Source organism: Urocitellus parryii, chromosome X (assembly GCF_045843805.1).
Source record: "Urocitellus parryii isolate mUroPar1 chromosome X, mUroPar1.hap1, whole genome shotgun sequence".
In the NCBI taxonomy this organism is placed as follows: Eukaryota; Metazoa; Chordata; class Mammalia; order Rodentia; family Sciuridae; genus Urocitellus; species Urocitellus parryii.
Window position 1 is genome coordinate 115,946,720 of NC_135547.1, and position 19,234 is coordinate 115,965,953.

At 32.2% G+C, this 19,234-nt stretch overlaps 1 protein-coding gene across 4 annotated transcripts in view; it reads right to left on the reverse strand.

Moving 5' to 3' along the window:
* The window catches only part of Cnksr2 (connector enhancer of kinase suppressor of Ras 2), a 262,226-nt gene that overhangs the window by 162,053 nt on the left and 80,939 nt on the right, over window positions 1-19,234 (reverse strand). For all 4 annotated transcript variants that reach the window (XM_077794034.1, XM_077794033.1, XM_077794032.1 and 1 more), the window contains exon 5: window positions 7,851-7,892. In XM_077794034.1, coding sequence (XP_077650160.1) covers window positions 7,851-7,892 — 42 coding nt within the window. The remainder of the gene's footprint in view (window positions 1-7,850; window positions 7,893-19,234) is intronic.

Sequence of the window (19,234 nt, forward strand, 5' to 3'; positions counted from 1 at the left end):
CTATCACTTAATGAAAGTCACTTAACCTCTCTGTGCTTCAATTTACTCATCTGTAAAATGGAGTTAATAATACTTCTTTTTTGAAAAAAAAATTTTTAGTTGTAGTTGGACACAATAACTTTATTTTATTCAATTATTTTATGTGGTGCTGAGGATCAAACCCAGGACCTCATGTGTGCGATGCAAGCACTCTACCACTGAGCCACAAGCCCAGCACCTCTCATAAGGTTTTTATTTTTCTTTTTTAAATAACTATTTAATTATTCTAATTTGTTATACCTGATGGTAGAATGCAATTCATTTCATATTACACATATAGAGCCCAGTTTCTCAAGTCACTGACTGTACACAAAGTATTTTCACACCATTCATATCTTCATATATGTACTTAGGGTAATGAAGTCTAACTCATTCCACCATCATTCCTATCCCCCTTTCCTCTTCCTTCCCCCTCCCTCCCCTTTGCCTTATCATAAGGTTTTTATGAGAACCAAATGAGCTAGTTTGTATACAGAACTTAAAATAGTGCCTGAGACATATTGTAAATACTATAGGAGTGTAAGAATTAAAGTTTCTGAGCCTTGAAATCACCTAAAACTTGCTTTTCAAAAAGGTTTTGGGAATATACATGCCTATAAATGCAGTAAGTCCATGTTTTAATAAGCATTTGGATATATTTAATAAGTATGTATGTGTGTACATGCATTTGTGTTTATGGCTTGATAGGCAACAATTTGTATTTCACTATTATTTTACAAGTAGTCTTTGTTTGCTGAGGATAATTGCCACTGGGAAGCACTTATAACCTTTGTGATTTAATACGGGGATGCAGAGTTTGTCCCCTTTAAAAATATTTAAAAAACTATGATATATGAATTATCTTTTTGATTTATCATTAACAACACCCATTTTAAAAAGATTCATATGTATTTTTTGCGCCTTCTCATCTTATGTGATTTTCTTAATTCATCTCGAGTCCTTTGTTATTTTGTACTTTCCTTTTCTGAAATTCAACTTTTTTTTTCACTTTACTTGTTAATTTTAGTCAACTGTATTTCCCCAAAAGGTACTTTAATGATCTTGCTGATCTAAAAATATTTTTGTTACTTTCACACATGAATAATAATTTAATTAGATATAAACATTTTTGGAAAATGCATTTCTTCCAGTGATTTATAGTTTTTGATACATTATCTTCTGGCAGTTATGACTTCAAAACAGAGATATGAATTCAATCTAATTTTTGTTTCTTTGAAGCCAAAACCTCCCTTTCTGTTTCCTCCGGTTGAGTGACTGCAGGTTTCATTTCTTTTTCTTTTTGCCATTGAAATCCTAAAATATTACAAGAATATAACTTGAAATTTTTATCTTTCAATACATTTTCTGACTTTGTTGTGTATTCCAAATTTCTACTTCTAAAATATTCTACTATGTCTTTTTTTTCCTATTCCATTCTTCCTCAGAAACTAACAACTATTTGATTGTGAGTTAACTGTAATCTATTCTCTACAGCCGTCATCTTCTTTCACTTTGTTCCCTTTTTGTAATTTATTAAATACCCTAGTATTTTATTATTAAATTCCATTTTGTGTATCATTGTCTCAAATTTCCTGCAATATGCAATCTGCTATTTATTGCTTTTAGCATGGTTTAATTTCTATTTCTGTGTTAGTTTTACAGAATTATTTTATTAGTTAATTCTGCTGTCAGTGTTTAGTGGACTTAGCTTCTTTATGGTATGATATTTTTAATCATTTGTTTAAAGCTCTGAGAACATTAAACTGTTCTTAATAAGCCTATATCATGGGAAAGAATTTTTCTAGTATATGAAAGGATACTTCATCTTCTCTTTCTCATTCTTCTTTTTTACTTATCCTTAAATATAGATATAATTCAGGAACAGACATCTCCCAAGTGTTCTCAGTTCTCCATCTCTGTTCACTTAGGCATTGAAGGAAAATCTAATGCTTCCATTGCTCTATGGAATTCCTATAGTATAGAAGCTTTTTGTAAATGATCATTTCTCCTTCCTCTTGATAATTGCCTCCCTTACCTCCTGACACAATAATGATTCAGTCTGTTGCACAGTTCTTCAAATTATTTTCTTCACTATAAATATACTTCTTTTTGATACAAATGCTATACTATGTCTACTATTTGAAACTTCTCTTTGCTTCTTATGTGAATCTTGATTTCAACCAGTATCAAGATATTACATGTGATTCAAAATAATTCAAAACTTGAATTGCCATTCAGAGCCTGTTAAATTTTCTCCCCAAAGTTCCATAAAATTTTGAGGAAACTTTTCTTTTTAAAATTATAACCAATAAGCAGGCATTATTTTGTTTTTGACATTAAAATCAGGCAATGAAACATATGATGGTATGTTTCATTGAATTATATATCTCTTGGGTCCAACTTCACATGCTCTCAATCCACTGTTTCTCCAGCTACCACTGTGGAAATCTACCTTTGCTTTCTACCCTGGAGCTCTCTGATGCCTCCAGAAATCTAGTAGTATGAAAGAATTAACACCTCAAAGAACCACCTTTGATCAATGGGAGAACTGAATTAGAACCAGTGGATAAATGTTCCCTCTTCAATCTTTGGTAGATGGGTTGGACAATTTTAAGGAACATTCTGTAGGGCTCCTCAGAAGGCCCCATAGGGTATACCTCTAGTTGCTTACAGCAATGAACAACTCCAGAATCCATATTGATTCTTTTTTCCAATGTTATTTACATTCACTGGTGTCACTAAAGTACATAAACTACCTACAGTAGGCTATGTTTTCCAGAAAGAACTTAGGCCAAATGATCATACCAAGTACATATTAACTCATCTTTGAAGAAGAGTTATTATCATTAATATTTTACTTAGCATATTCAAGTATCATAGAAATAAGGAAAACATTCAAATTAACCAACAATTTGATTCTACATAGACTATACCAAAACTCAGTCTTTTTATTTTCTGGTGCACATAAACAAAAAAGAAGAAAATTTTTAAAATGTGAATAATACAAATCTAAATAAATAAATGCTGGAAAGAGAATCATAAATTATAAAGTTCTGCCTAGAAAACCTATTATTTTCTCCTAGGAACTATCATATGTAAAGTGTACTATGGGTCCCATTTAACATATTAAAAACAAAGTCTCTATGGGGCTGGGATTGTGGCTCAATGGCAGAACATTTGCCTCACATGTGTAAGACACTTGGTTTGATCCTCAGCATCACAAATAAATAAATTAAATAAAGGTATTGTGTCCATCTACAACTAAAAAAAATATATTTTGAAAAGTCTCTAATAAACAGATCACTTGAAAGATCCCTGAGGTAGAATACAACTTGGATTCATATACTATTTTTTAGACTCAAAATGATTTCTTCTACACTATAAGAAACCTGGAAATATTGTAGCTCTGAAAAAAAGTATTTGTAAAGAAAGTATTCTAACATTATATACCAAGTAGTTTGGCTCATTATTTTATTATTAAAAAAACTAATTCTTATTGTGAACAAATGGACACACAGTATTTATACAGTCTTCTAGTGGAGGCTGGGCCATCCTTACATAAACCAGAATGGGAAACAAAACGCTATCATGAAAATATAAGCACGTTCTGAGCTGAATTGGCTGATTAATGCCATCCACTATCTCCATCATAATAGATTTTAAAATTCTCACTAGCTGGAATGCAAAATTGTCCATGGTGGCATTTGTTTTTAAATTTCTTCAGTATTAGTTATGCTGTCACTCATTTGTAATGGCAAATAGCTCAGAATCTGGCACATAAGAAAGAGAAGTAAAATGTCCATACACTAATGATATGAGTCAAAAATTAGGAATTTAGGTAAGAAATTAAAAATCATTTAAAATATTAAAAACATTGTTAAAAATGAAAAAAATATTTTAAATGATTTAAAAGTCAATTTAAAGCCTGACTGTTGTTCATTTTGGTTTTTAATAATTTTTAAAACATCATTTTATAATATTAAAGAGGTCATTTCCTTATCATAAATATTAAAAATTATATTTAGGGTACTTTTTACAAGAGCAATTCCATATTATTCCTTTCCACATTTAAATTTGTTTCTATTATTCTTTCACATGGTGGCCTCTTCTTCAGAAATAGAATCTCACCTTTCTTTGCAGTCCTCTACAGATTATTTTTCTATGAACCACTTTCAATTCCTTGGTTAACATTGGATATTGATTATGAATGCACATATGTTACCTACTGAACTATTCCTCCATATAAAAGATTATGTCAAAAAATGCAAAAACATATACCAAACATATATTAAGTGAGAAAATGGAGGCAAAGAGAAATCATGGATATAAATTAGAACTTAGAATGAAGCTAATAAATAAATACCATGAGATGTATTTGCCAACTATTTCAATATTTAGTTTGTAACAGCTGTTTTTGATGTCAAAACAGGAGAGATTACACCTGATAAAATTTATAAAGAGAAAATGGCAATACACATTGACCTCAATAAGTGCCTTAAATTAAACACAATGAAGAATCCACAACAGCAAGCCAAAGTCTAACTGAATAAATTCAGTACCCCAGAAGTAACAGTCATCATAGAACTCCATGCCCACAAAAGTCACACAAAGGAAATAAAATGTAGAAATAAGGATCTGTTCAAGTTCTTTATATTCTATATTCTTTATAGCTAACTGGTATAGCTAGACAGTAGCCCTGAGATCCATGGGACACAAGATAGTATAATTCATAAAGTCTCAGAGAACTGGAATTGTTAGCAAATACCAGATCTGGAATGGGCACAGACATTGGTATTAGATCTGTTTTCAAACTCAACACTGAAGCTTGATATTTGCAACCTACAGGTTCACCATCTGTAAAAACAGGATTGAGACACAGGATGAGTATCCAAAATGCTTGGGTGCAGAAGTGTTTTGGATGTTGGACTTTTTTCATTTTTTAAAATATTTATCTTTTTTAGTTTTAGGTGGACACAATATCTTCATTTTACATTTATGTGGTGCTGAGGATCAAACCCAGTGCCTCACTCATGACAGATGAGTGCTCTACCACTGAGCCACAATCCTAGCCCCTGGATTTTTTTTCAGATATTGGAATATTTGTATATACATAATGAGATATCTTGGTGACAAGACCCAAGTCTATACATGAAATTCATTCATTTCATATGCCTTTTATATACATAGCCTGAAGGTAACAGTAAAAAGATGACATAACTGATACAGTGAAAAAAGAATGTGTTCAGAGTAACTAAGCAGGACAGTTACATATCTAAAATACCTGTATTAGCTGTTAACCAACAATAATAAAAAATGATAGACTTCAATCTCTACCTATAATGATATGTTTTGATAAAAAGTTTACTGTACACTGGATTTTATTATTTCAGGTGAGAAAAAAAATCACTAGCAGTTGAAGGAGAAGGAGAAATGTGGAGGCATTGTTCTGGATAGCTTTTTAAAATGTTTCCTTCAGAGTCATCTGCTTCATTAATAACATTTTTTTTGTCTTAAAAGTCTTTCTTTGATTTTATAAACTGTCATGATCTCTTGTTCTGTTATAAATGCAGACTGACTTTACTTTTTCAATAAGCCCACTATACATTTTCACCATGATACCTATGGAAAATTTTTTTCTCTAGTGTTAACAACATCATATTCAATGACACTATTATCATGATCACCTTGATTCTGAAACAATTTGGCTATTTTACCAAAGGTCAGTGAGAGAACAACTGGAGCTTCACTATTGATGTTAAGACCCCCTTTGATATTCATTTCAATGGATTTCTTTACTGCTTCGGATTAGCAGATGCTTTATAACAAAAAAATGTTTAAAAATTTAATGTTGTGTCTTTCATTAAATTTCTACAACCAGCTTGTTGAACAGTCACAGTTCCCTTCAATTTTCAGTTCAACTTGATAGATCTTTGCTGGTTTAATGATCAGCACAACATTAAGTGGAATGGGTTTCCTGTAAAACTGATGGGTCCACTCTTCCAATATATAATCTAGATGCTCATTTTTTGATTTATGGAATGTTTTTCTATTTTTCATTAATTTCCTTTTGCCCACATTCAGCAAAGAACTTCAGCATTTTATCTTTCTATTTCTTCATATTATAGAGGCGATCATTCCAACACCACGCTCTTCTGTAAGAGGGTTGACACACCACTGTCCAATTTCTTCAACAGTTCAAATTTCTGTGCTATAAATTAATATAAATACTTCTTTTTTCTTTAACTGTTACCCACAGGAGCATTTGTAGACCTTGTTGAAATTTTCAAAAATAACTTTACCCCACAGAACAGAGAATAAGCACCAAAGAAGGAGGAGGAGAAGGAGGAGGAGGAGGAGGAGGAGGAGGAGGAGGAGGAGGCGGCGGCGGCGGTGGCGGCAGCGGCAACCGCTGCTGCCACCATAGCATCGGTCACTGTGAACAATGTGTGTAGATCTTGGCCGCATGCAGGACATCATGATGAAACTACAGTTGGTGCATTTGGCTTGCACACATTCCATTTTATTTCTTCTTTTGGGTATGCTTCTGTGGGGAAATCCAGACATGCATGGGAAAGAAATATCACAGATAAAGAGGAGGGCGATTTTTTCCCTTGGTGTTATTGGAAAAACCTGTTGTTGGCATGGTTTTTGACTGTGATCCATTATATGAGGTTAGGTATGGCATTCTCCACTTACGATATCATGTCAGTGCTCAAAAAGGATTCAGATTTTGGAGTGTTTTGAATCCTGGATTTTCAGATTAGGGATGCTCAATCTGTAATATGTTTACAGAACCTAAACTAATACTTGGAACATATAAATCCTAAAAAATATTCTTTCTATTCTGTAGAGCCTATAAGTGAATCCAGAGGAGGTTGGTGAAATTATTTTCCTTTCTGGACTAATGAAGAGAAGAGTACATTCACTGTCCACTCTTGACACCATCTTAATATGTCAGAAAGGCCATCACTACTGTATAATGAAAGGAAAAGGATTATTCAGTATTATTTATGTAGTAGATAACACAATGGAATAGTAATGCTGTAGTGCTGATATTCTGAATTGAATATTTTCCCCTTACAGACTTAAGTAAGATATGTCTTAAACATTTGCTTTTCTAAATACAAAATAGTATTGTTTTATAAATATTAAAATATTTCAGAAATATTAACTTATTAACAAAGTAGAAATAAAAGAAGCACTGTAGGGGTAGAAATGCCATGATCTCACATTAGAGGTGAAGAAGCTGTTAGGACAGACCAGCATCAATCAAGAAATAAATTTACATACCAAAGTGGTCAGTTGTTCAATAACAAAAAAGGAGATGCCGTTCCACAAAGTATAATGTACTCATAACTCATTTCTAGTAATAAAATATCAACAAAGCCACTAATTCATTCAACAAATATTGATAATTTACCATTTGGAAGGTGGTTTGGTGAAAATAAAATCAGAGTAAAGGATGTTTGATTATGATATAAAGTAGTTCATCCAAATGATGAGAGTTGAATTATCCCTAATGTAGAACAGAATACATTTTCCAATCTCTTTTTGTCACAGTGAAAAATTCTTATTTTAAATTACCTTTTCTCTAGGCTATTTTATTGTACTCTAAACTTGCTAAATACTACAATCTTCAAATATTATATTTCTCTACTATATACCATAAAACAGTTATAATCAATATTTTTGATATATCTATAAATTTCCTTAAAGATATACACTTAACTGATGTGGTCAGTAGATTTTTAAATTTATTGCTCACATTTTTTTGTAAGAATATTTCTATTTAGAAATATTCTCTAATGAGATGAAAATTCAAATATACTTACCACATGAAGAATTTTATTCTCTGTTTCATATACAGTACAATCCTAAAAAAGAAACATGCACATTAGTTTCAAAAAAATCAAGCATTCTTTAAAAAATATTTTGTGAGAAATTGCACTATAATTTGAAAAATCTTGAAATTTCATATAAAAAAGAAATATGAATAGAAAAAAAAAACTAGACTGCTATTTCCCAAAATATTAGTAGTTGTTAGCTTAGATGATCAACTAAAAAAGATATTTTTATTTTTGTCTAAGCATAGTTTCTAAATCACAAATTTTAAACATATATAATAAAGGATAACACATATTAAGTACACTTTTAAAAGAAAATTGAAAAAAATATTATAACTATTTTTCATCTAAACTTTTACCTGTGATAAATATATTTTGTTGAAAAAATCTCTAAGACTTTAAACACCAATTTATTATATATTAGAACATTAAGAAAACATTAATATTTATTTGAATAGTCACATCAAAATTTTATACTTTTATATTTTCAACTACTGTAAACTATATTATATTATATATGTAAAATCACTGCACATTAATACCAAGTTTATAGTTCTCATCTAAATTTGATTCCCTGAAATTACAGAATCTTCTTCAAAAATTCCACCATTAATGGAACACTATTTGACCAGTTATCCCGCTCCTCAGTATATACTCAAAGGACTTAAAATTGGCATACTACATTGATGCAACTACATCTATGTTTATAGCAGCTCAGTTCACAATAGCCAAGCTATAGAACCAACCTAGGTGTCCTTCAACAGATGAATGGATAAGGAAAATGTGGTATATATATATATATATATACATACAATGGAATATTATTTAGCAACAACAAAGAATGAAAATATGGCATTTGCTAATAAATGGGTGGAACTGGAATACATCATGCTAAGTGAAATAAGCCAGCCCTCAAAAACTAAAGGCCAAATGTTCTCTCTTATTGTGGATCTAACCTATAACAAGGGAGACTGGAGAGGGAAAGAATAGATGTCCACTGGATTAGACAAAGGGGAATGAAGGGAATGGAAGGGGAGGGGATAAGAAGGATAGTAAAATTAATCAGACATAACTTTCCTAGCCTCATATTTGAGTACATGACCAGGGTAACTCTGCATTATGTACAACCACAAGAATAGGATCCTAATTAGATTGTTTTATTCCATGTAGGTATAATATGCCAAAATAAATTCTACTGTCATGTATATCTAAAAAGAACAACAAAAAATATGAATGCAAACAAAAATTCCATAATTGCATTTTTTAACCTGCAACTGATTGAAATGCAATAAGAAGTGATAATAATAAGTTGATCTTTGCTTAGACACTTAATGTCTCTATGGCTCAGTTTCCTCAAGAAGTTTATAAAACGGGCATGATATGTACTAGTAGTAGCTCAATAACAGTATTGTAAAAAAGAGAAAATGAGATAAATTGAACAGCACAGAAACTGATATATAGGAAGTGACAAATGTTTTAGCATGTAAAATTGTTCTGTATCATGAATTTTTAAAAACTATATTTACTTCAAAATATAAAATTAACTACTATTTTGCACATTTTGAAAAAAATACCCATATTTCACAGTACTGCATAGTTTAAAGAATGATAATCCATTTCATTTTTTCCCTGAATTTAATTTTTTTAAAAAAGGAATTTTGTTTGACACAGTTTTTTTAATGTTATTTCCCTATAATAACTTTTCAAGTATGCATTCATATCACAGGCAAAAACCTTTTTTCACAGGCAAATTTTCAAAAAAATATTTAGGTCTGATTAATTCTATAACAGAAATATTTATGATTAAGTCTTGCTTTTCTGATAGACCTCATGTGCAAAAGGAGAAATTTGCTACAAAGAGTCATATATATGTATACGCTTACTTACACAAAGTCAATATTTAATTAATTCTAAATTATATAAACACAGGAACCAAGGTAAAGACAGAGCATTTATATTTAGAAAATGTACTTGTACTTCCATCTGAATTTATGAGAGTTCAATTTTATAGAAATCAATTTTAAACACAATTGCAATGGGAAGAGATAAGTTGGGAAAACCTGGGAAGTTGCCCAGATTCTCCATGCTGCTTCTACAGCTTGCTATAGCTACAATGGATGCAAGTTTCATATGCCTACCTTCCAGAATCACAGAATATAATTAAATGTTCAACTTCAAAGTGATTCTTTTCCTCAAGGAAAAAAGTAAATATGATAAACGTATACACTACTAGTAGTATAATAATCACATATAAAGTAACGATTTCAAGTCTCTTTAAAATATAATAATTTACTCATACATCCCCACTGTGATATAATAAAAAGGACTGTTAAAAGAATCTTAAATTGTTTCCAGTAATCGTATTGCTTATTAGTAGTAGTGTTATTATTGTGCTAAAACTGTAGTGTGTGCTTTCTAAGATGAAACAATTAAACAATTATGTGACTGCCATTTAATCACTCCTGGTGTCATTGGTAATTATTTTTAGCATAGGGAAAGCAGATACATATGTATGATTGAAGAAAACCCTAGCATTTCTTGATGTATTATGTATGTACGTCTATATACTTATTTCTTAGCTCTGCCCACTGAAAACGCAGAGAAACAATGACCAATCTAGTGATAACAAACTTCCACAGTTTGTAGTCTTGAAATACCATTTCCTGGGCTGGGTTGTAGCTCAGCAGTAGAGTGCTTGCCTAGCACATGTGAAGCACTGGGTTCTATCCTCAGCACCACATAAAAATAAATAAAAGTATTGTGTTAATCTACAACAAAAAATATTTCAAAAAAGAAGACCATTTCCTAAGTTTTGGAAAATGGCTGATTTGAGATCTGGGATGGAAATTTATAAGGTGTGCTTGGATCATATTGTGATACAAGATATAAGTAAGCTACTAAAGACTGCTAGGGTAGTGTCAACAGGATTCAGGAGTCGATATGAAGAGATTGCCATGGGTTAAAGATGGAACAATCTGAGCAACTAAAATGATAAAAATGCAGTGATGGAAGCATAGTAAACACTACTAAATATTAAATACATTAAAAGTCCTATGCATAAATATTAAATTTTAAATCCACAAATTATTATGTTTTAAATAAGAGGTGTCCTCCTAAGCAGAAGAGTCAATACAGCAATGTTCAGAGGTGAAATGATGAGATTGTAAGTGGTGTAACCTAAATGGTAAATTAATCCATTTGATGGATTAATAATTTGGAAGGAATAATATACTGGGTAGTCACTGTAGGCAGATTGGGCATGGATGAGGAAATAGGTCTCTTAAGATGTGCCCTTGGGGACAATATCTTGACCCCCTAGCACTTCCCTCCCTCTGATTCCTGGTTGCTATGAACTGAGCAGCTTTCCTCCACCATACCCTTCTGCCATGATTTTCTACCTCACCTTGGTCACAGAGTAAACCTCTGAAACTGTGAGCCCAAACTTCTTCTCCTATAAGTATTTTTTGTCAGATATTTTAGTCACAGTGATGAAAAACTAACACAGAAATACAAACCTAGAATTGGAGTCACTGTTGTGACTGACCTGACCATGTGGTTCAAGCCTTTAGACCTAGTTTGTGCAAAGAATTTGGAAAGATCAGAGATATAGGCTATAGAATCCTTAGAATGTTGTAAGCAGAGCTTAACAGGTGATTCTGGTGGGAGCTCAAAAGACCAGAATGCTGATAGAAATGCACACAGTAAATACTGTGCCTATGAGGTTTCAAAAGGGAATGAGGACTCTATTGGGAACTGGAGTAGAGGCCATTTATTTTACTTCTTGGCAAAGAATCTGTCTGTATTTTGCCCATGTCCTGCAACTTTCTGTTAGGCTGAAAGAAGGCCTGGAAGGCCAGGCAAAGTGTAGCAGAGTCAGAATTTCTGTAGGCAATCATTGAGAGGGTGATGTGTGAAGCTGTGTGAAGAAAGGCAAAGCTGCAGGGGCAACTCCCACCTCCACCCCTGGATTAAGAGATACCAGTAACATAGAAAACCTGAGGAAAAAGCTGCTGGATTCAGACAGAACTAGTCTGAGAGAGAGCCCATAAGCACTGCAACCAGCAAGGCCATAGGGGCATGGCTGCCCAAGCCCTTTGGAGCTCACGTCTCACCAATATATGCTCTGGATTCTGGACATAAAGTTATAGAACTTACTATTTGCCCAGTTGGGTTTCAATCTTACTTTGGTCCCATTCCTTTTTTCTATGTGCCATCTCTCCCCTTTGGAATGGAAATGTTTACTCTGTGCCATTATATATTGGATGTATATAATTCACTTTTGATCTTCATAGAGGCTCATAGCCAACAGTTGACCTTAAGTATTAGAGGGGACTTTAGACTTTGACTTCTGGGCAGTGCTGAAACTGTTAAGACTGTGGGGACTCTTGGAGATGTATTAAATGCATTTTTGCATTGGGAGATGGGCATGAACTATTTGGGGATGGGGTGGAAAGTTATGGTTTGAATATGAGGTGTCCCCCAAAAGTTAAGGAAACAATGAAAAAATGTTCAGAAGTGGAATAATTAGATTACAAGAGCTGTAACCTAATTGGTGGACTAATGCATTTGGTAGAATACAAATTTGAAAGGACTACTGTACTACGGTGATCACCATAGGCAGATGGGGCATGGCTGGGGGAAGTAGACTTCTGAGGTTGAGCTCTTGGGGATTTTATCTTGGTCCCTGCACCTCTCCCTCACTCTCTGCTTCCTGGTTGCCAAGATCAGCTTTTCTCTGCCACACCCTTTTGCCATGATGTTCTGAACCATGAACCCAGAGCAACTGAGCTGGCCAATCATGGACTGAACCTCTGAAACTATGAGCTCAAAATAAACGTTTTCTCCTCTAAGTTGTTCTTGTCAAGTATTTTGTTCACAGTGATGCAAAGATGACTATCATACTAACATATCCAAAGTATATGTGGTATTATCGTAATGATAATAAAAATTAAACTAACTGAAGAATGTATAATAGATATATAATTCTCAATTCAGGAAATATTAATCAACTCTGCTAGAAATAAACAGATAAATAAATAGTAAAATTTAGGGAGAAAGGCTTTCACAAAAAAAATGTTAAAACATGTAGCCCTCAAGAGTTTTTCATGCAGTTTCAAGTTTTGATAACTTCAGAAGAATAAATGCCACAAAATTATATAAACCAATGTGAAAGGCCAATTATTTTTATTTACAAAATACTGATCCATTTCTTACTAAAATTCAACATGAGCACTGGGTTGTGCTATACATTGCTCTAGTCAAATTTTAAGTTTTGTAACTTTCATCAGCTGTGGCATGGTGACTGAAAGGATCATATTTGTAATCCTGGATTTAAGATTATTTAAAAATTTAAATATTGGTACATACTTGACAATTTTGACATAACCCCACAAAACAAAGGGAAATACATGAAGTGCATTGTATGTATTAATATAAGGGAAATATATGAGGTGACTAAGGTGGCCAAGTTTTTCTCAGATCAAAGTCTAAAAAATTGTCATATACAAATATTAAAATTCAAAAGTTGTTATGTAAAATATTATGATTTTAAAAGACATTAAAATAACTATTTTCAATTACATTTTTGTAAGTTTGAGAAGTTTTTAAAGCTTAAATTTGCACTAATACATATGAGACAGTTTGGAGAAGTGCCATAGAGGCACAATTATGGGACTGGAAGAACAGTCCCTTAACTTAGCTTCTTTCTCTAAAAAAAAATCAGGATAGGCAGCTTTTAATTAGATCTTGGAAACAGTAGGTTTTTAGATAGGGAAAGGCATGGCTGTAAAAGCCATGTACCTATATTTAAGCATAGTAAGTTATTGCAATAATTTTTTGATTTAGTACCCCCCACATTTGTAAATCTATTAGGGAATAGGTTAAAATGCAGTGTCCCAGGTTTCATCCCCCAGAAATACAGAATCAGGAGATTTAAAATAGAAGCCTCCATGATGATTTTGATGATAGTTGGTATTTTGAGAAACACTTGATCTATTTTACAGGATTACCTTATGATAGAGGAACATCAACTCAAACCAAAAATTATCAAATATACAGAATTTATAAATCAGTAAACTGACTTAAAAACAGTATCTGCTGGCTCACCCTAAACAGTTGTCATTTCCTTAAAACTGTGTGTTTCAGTTACACATTCCCACAATTTTTTTTCCTCCCAGAAAACTTACCTTTAAAATAGCTTACTACTTTGGAACAGCTGCTTCTACTTATTTGAATCTTTACCTTCTTTTAGCAAGATCTGCTTCTTCCTTATTGAAAGCCAGGGGCTTACACAAGGGTGTAAAGGTGAGGACACAGCATATTGAAAACCAAATAAAAAAACAAAACCACACAGACAATGCATATTAACATGCTACTTTATATTAGGGTGAAGAGAAACTAAATGACTACATCCTATTTTGTTAAGCAATAATTTTATGTATTTCATTTTATCATGCTAAATACTTAAATAGCACTATTTACTCTGGGGTATTCATTTTATTAGTAAGTTATTTGACTTCCATCAAAATGTGATTTTAAAATGTTTGCTTCACAATTGTGGGTTTTATTAATATTTCAGGGCCAAAGCTTTTCCCAAAATTTGTATTTCAGGTTTTAAAAAGAAAATAACACTACATATGGAGAAATCTATATTTCATAAACCTATTCATGTTATGGGAATGTACATCTCTGACATTCTAGTTATCTTTAGATGAAGATTAAATTTAGATTTTAAAAACTGAATTTAGAACTTTGGCACCATATATTCCCTTCAGCAGATCAAACTGTCTTTTCTCTTCAGTAGCTCAAGCTGTCTTTTACAATACATGTAAAAAAAAATGTTTCTTCTTTATTCTTTTACATACAATGCTTCTACAAACTATATGATGCACATTTAAAGGGGTGAATTCCTAATGAGAAAATATTCATAAAAACAAGGAACATCTCATTTTGATCACTTCTCTTTTTAGAAAAGTATATGCATTGAAACATCTTCCCAAAGATGAGCTACACAGCCACGCAGATCATAAACAGTTATATTTTCTGTGCAAAAATGTTGTAATTGTGAAACTGAGCAAAATACACAGAACAAATTTTATTCCAACATGTTACCATTGATATTCCATACTTGGTCAACAAGTTTTAAGCACCTGGAGTCATAATGCTCAGAATAAGTTGTACTTTTCATTAAGTGTCTATTATAGTCATAATAATAGTATATAGGTTATTAATATTAAATACATAGAGAGTGAAGGGAAATAGTTTATGCCTCTAGTGCTATATACAATTGTATTTCATAGAACTTCATAAATAAACATGTTGTAAACTTTTATCTATCTCACTGTATATATTATAGTATACTTTTCCAATTAATAAAAAATATCATTTTGCTTAGAAATCTTTGATAATGGTATGCTTATACCACATAATTTAAACATATTCTCTTATTAAGCTATTGGAATGTCTTTATATGCCTAAGTGATTAATTCCAGAAATGAGTTAGTGTCATATTATTTTTTATTTCATTCCTTCCTTTATGCATTTAAATCAAAATTCAGTTCATCAAAATGTTGTGTGGCATCTTAATTGTGGTCCTTGCCCATCATGATTGCATTGCTTAGTGGGAAATAAAACATTAAAAAATATTACAAGGTAGACAAGATAAATGCTAACAAAAGATCCCATAAAATGGAGGAAAATTCTGATTTGATAATCCTGGAATATTTACCTAGGGGAGATGATACTTTAGCTGGCTACAAATGGCTTTCAAATCTGAAAATTGGTGATTTTCAGAGAAAAAAAAACATTTCTTCAGAGGAGTGTGAACTTTACTCCCATACATGGGAACTTATAGAGATGTTTGAATACTGAATTTATGTTTTACAAAAATGATGATGAAGAAGTTACAGATTTTGAAGGGTCAAACTTAGAAGTACAAAGATCAGTTAGACTGCACTTTCAAAATAAAATGTTATATGCAATCAGGGCTCAAACTGAGGTTATGATGATGGAGGGGGAATGAGGTTAAGTGGATGATATGCAAGTAGAAATGAGAGAATTAGATGATTGATCTCACACAGAGGACAATGAGGAAAGTTAAACACAACTTCAGGGTTTTAAATTTGAGCAAATGAATGAATGGTATATTAGAAATGGAGAAGATAATTTGGGGAGATTAAAATAATTATATTTTGGGCATGTGAAATTAGGAGTGGCTGAAAGATGAAACATACTATATAGAACTGTCTAGAAAGCAGCTAAGGAAATTGAATTAGAACTGAAAAAGAGCCAGATCTTTGAGATATTTACATTAAGGTGATAATGCAAGCTATAAGAAAACAAAATCAATGTATAATAAAAATCAGAATATGTATGATAGGAATACAGATAAGGATAGAATCTCAGAGGATACTTACTTAGGAGCCAGATAGAGGAAGAGTTAGTCACATGGCTAGGATTAAATGAAGAAAGTGATAGTAAAGAGACAAGATAACATTGTTTTAGAGCTAGACCTTTTTTTTAAATACTTATTTTTTAGTTGTAGTTGTCAATACCTTTAACTTTTTATTTAATTTTTTATGTAGTGCTGAGGAATATTTATAGCAGCACAATTCACAATAGCTAAACTGTAGAGCCAAACTAGATGCCCTTCAGTGAATGAATGGATAAAAAATGTGGCATATATACACAATGGAATTTTACTCAGCAATAAAAGAGAATAAAATCATGGCATTTGCAGGTAAATGGATGGCATTAGAGAAGATAATGCTAAGTGAAGTTAGCCAATCTAAAAAAAACCAAACAAATGCCAAATGTTTTCTCTGATATAAGGAGGCTGACTCATAGTGGGGTAGGGAGGAGAAGCATGGGAGGATTAGATGAATTCTAGATAGGGAAGAGGGGTGGGAGGGGAAGAGGGGGCAGGGGATTAGCAAGGATGGTGGAATGTGATAGACATCATCATCCAAAGTACATGTATGAAGACATGAATTAGGTGTCAACATACTTTATGCACAGAGATACGAAAAATCGTGGTATATATATGTCCAATAAGAATTGTAATGCATTCTGCTGTCATTTATTTCTTTAAAAAATCAATTAAAAAGATAGTTTTAGAAAGGGAGAAAGGATCAACAGTATTGACTTTAACTGAGAGACTGAGAAAATTGACCAACAGAAACTTTGGATATCAGTTCTAATATAATGACAGAGATGAAACTTTAGTTGAAAAGGATAAGCAGTGGAATTTAGATGTGGAATTTAGATGTTCTTCTAAGAAATGTTTTGAGATAGAAAGTACTATAAAAATATTTTCGTGGGGAGCAGGGTCAAAGTGATAGGGAAAAAGGGAATAGAAAAGAAGCTAAAGAGAGGCAGTTTAGAACTTACCATCATATTCTAATTTATGAGAACTAGATGAACATATTTAAATAACTCAGCTAATGTAAAAATTATAAATTGAAAGAATGTCAAAACAATGCTTTATATAACATGATTCTGAGCACACACATAAAATATCCGGACTGAAGAGTGATTAAAAGGAAAAACAACAACATAATTCACAATAGCTAAGCTATGAAACCAACCTAGATGCCCATCAACAGATGAATGAATAAAGAAATTGTGGTGTGTGTGTGTGTGTGTGTAATGAAATATTACTCCGCCATAAAGGAGAATGACTTTATGACATTCATTGGTAATGTTAAGTGAAATAAGCCAATCCCGAAAAAACAAAAGTCAAATGGTCTCTGTGATATGTGGAAGCTAATCCACAACAAGGGGAATGAAGGGAAAGGAGGGGATTAGAAATAGGAAAGATAGTGGAATGAATCTGATATAACTTTCCTATGTACATATATGAACACAGTGAATCTCAATATTGTGTATGTCTACAAGACTGAGATCCTAATCAAAATAAGATATATTCCATGCTTGGATAAATATATATAAATGAACTCTACTTTTATGTATAACTAAAAGTAACCAATAAAACTAAATGTATTGCCATGCTTTTTAAGATTTTTATTTAAAGAATAAAATGGAATATAACTACATTGCATCTAAAAACAGTATAATAAAGTTGCAAATTCATCAACTAGGGGAAAGAATGCACAGATCTCATTAGAAAATTAAGAAAGGTAAAGACTGCCAAGAAAAGATTTATATGAGCTACTTATTCCTCAGAGGAAAGAGAGACTATGATGTAGTAAGGACTGCAGTTAATTACTTGGAGAGGAGCAAAAGCAAAATTTATTTTGTAAAAAGAAAGGAAAAACTCTATTTTTCCCACTAGTTTTGATCCATTTTGTAAGTGCTTTTACATTTAAAAAGTTTCTAACAACTTTTGCACACGTGAAGGAGTATATTCCATTTTTAGTAATGAGCTATAACACATTTTCCACTTATTCTCAGTCTGATTACTTTTACAGTTTTCTGCCTTACAACATCTCAAGCTGAGTACTGATAGATGACAAAATTACTTCATCAAGATACTTTCATGCATACATACAGCAATGGCCCAAAATAACACTCTCTTATAAAATGTTCTGGGACAACAAATGTTTTATGTCCATGCTGTCCAATTCAACAGTCATTAGACAAAGTGGCCACTAAGCACTTGAAATGTGTCTACTGCAAAATAGGAACAGAATGTATAATTTCACTTAATTTACATTTCAATAGCTATATGCAGCTAGTTGTTACTGTATTAATATCACAGGTCTAAAGAAATATACTGTAGACTGTTCAAAAGTTACAAAACATGAAGCCATTTAACAAAAATTCCAAACAAATAAGACAATATCTAGCAAAAATACATGAAAGGACTTAATTTCCAGATATGAATCAAATGCTTCCCTTATTATTCTTTCAGCAAAAGGCAGATTCCCATCTTATGACATCTGTACTAGCAGAGCAGTACAATGAAACCAATTCTCTCTGTAGGATAATATATGGAAAAAAAGCTTTGAAAAGGAGATCAAAGTATTCATCACACAGATTTGTGAACATAGAGAAAGTACGTGCCAGGGACAAAAGACTTGAAATTTATGGAAGATGAAAGTCCATATTAAATTTAGATTCATCAAAAACTGATAGGTGACTGTCCTGATTGTAAAGGAAGGTGTTCATGGTGAATAGACAGGCTCTGGCATTCTTGAAAGTGTTACCTAAATGCCATAGTTTGGCTCCAATTTCATCTCTAAATGTCCTTGGAAAATAAGGCAGATGTATAATTTCCCTACAAATACTTTCTTTGCACTTTCTTTGTTATTTGACCAACTCAATGACCAAAAATGTGTTCATGTTTCTATCATCATTGTTTTGAGAGAAAAAAAGGGAGGCTATTTGTTTAAATTTTTAAAATGACAAACTTT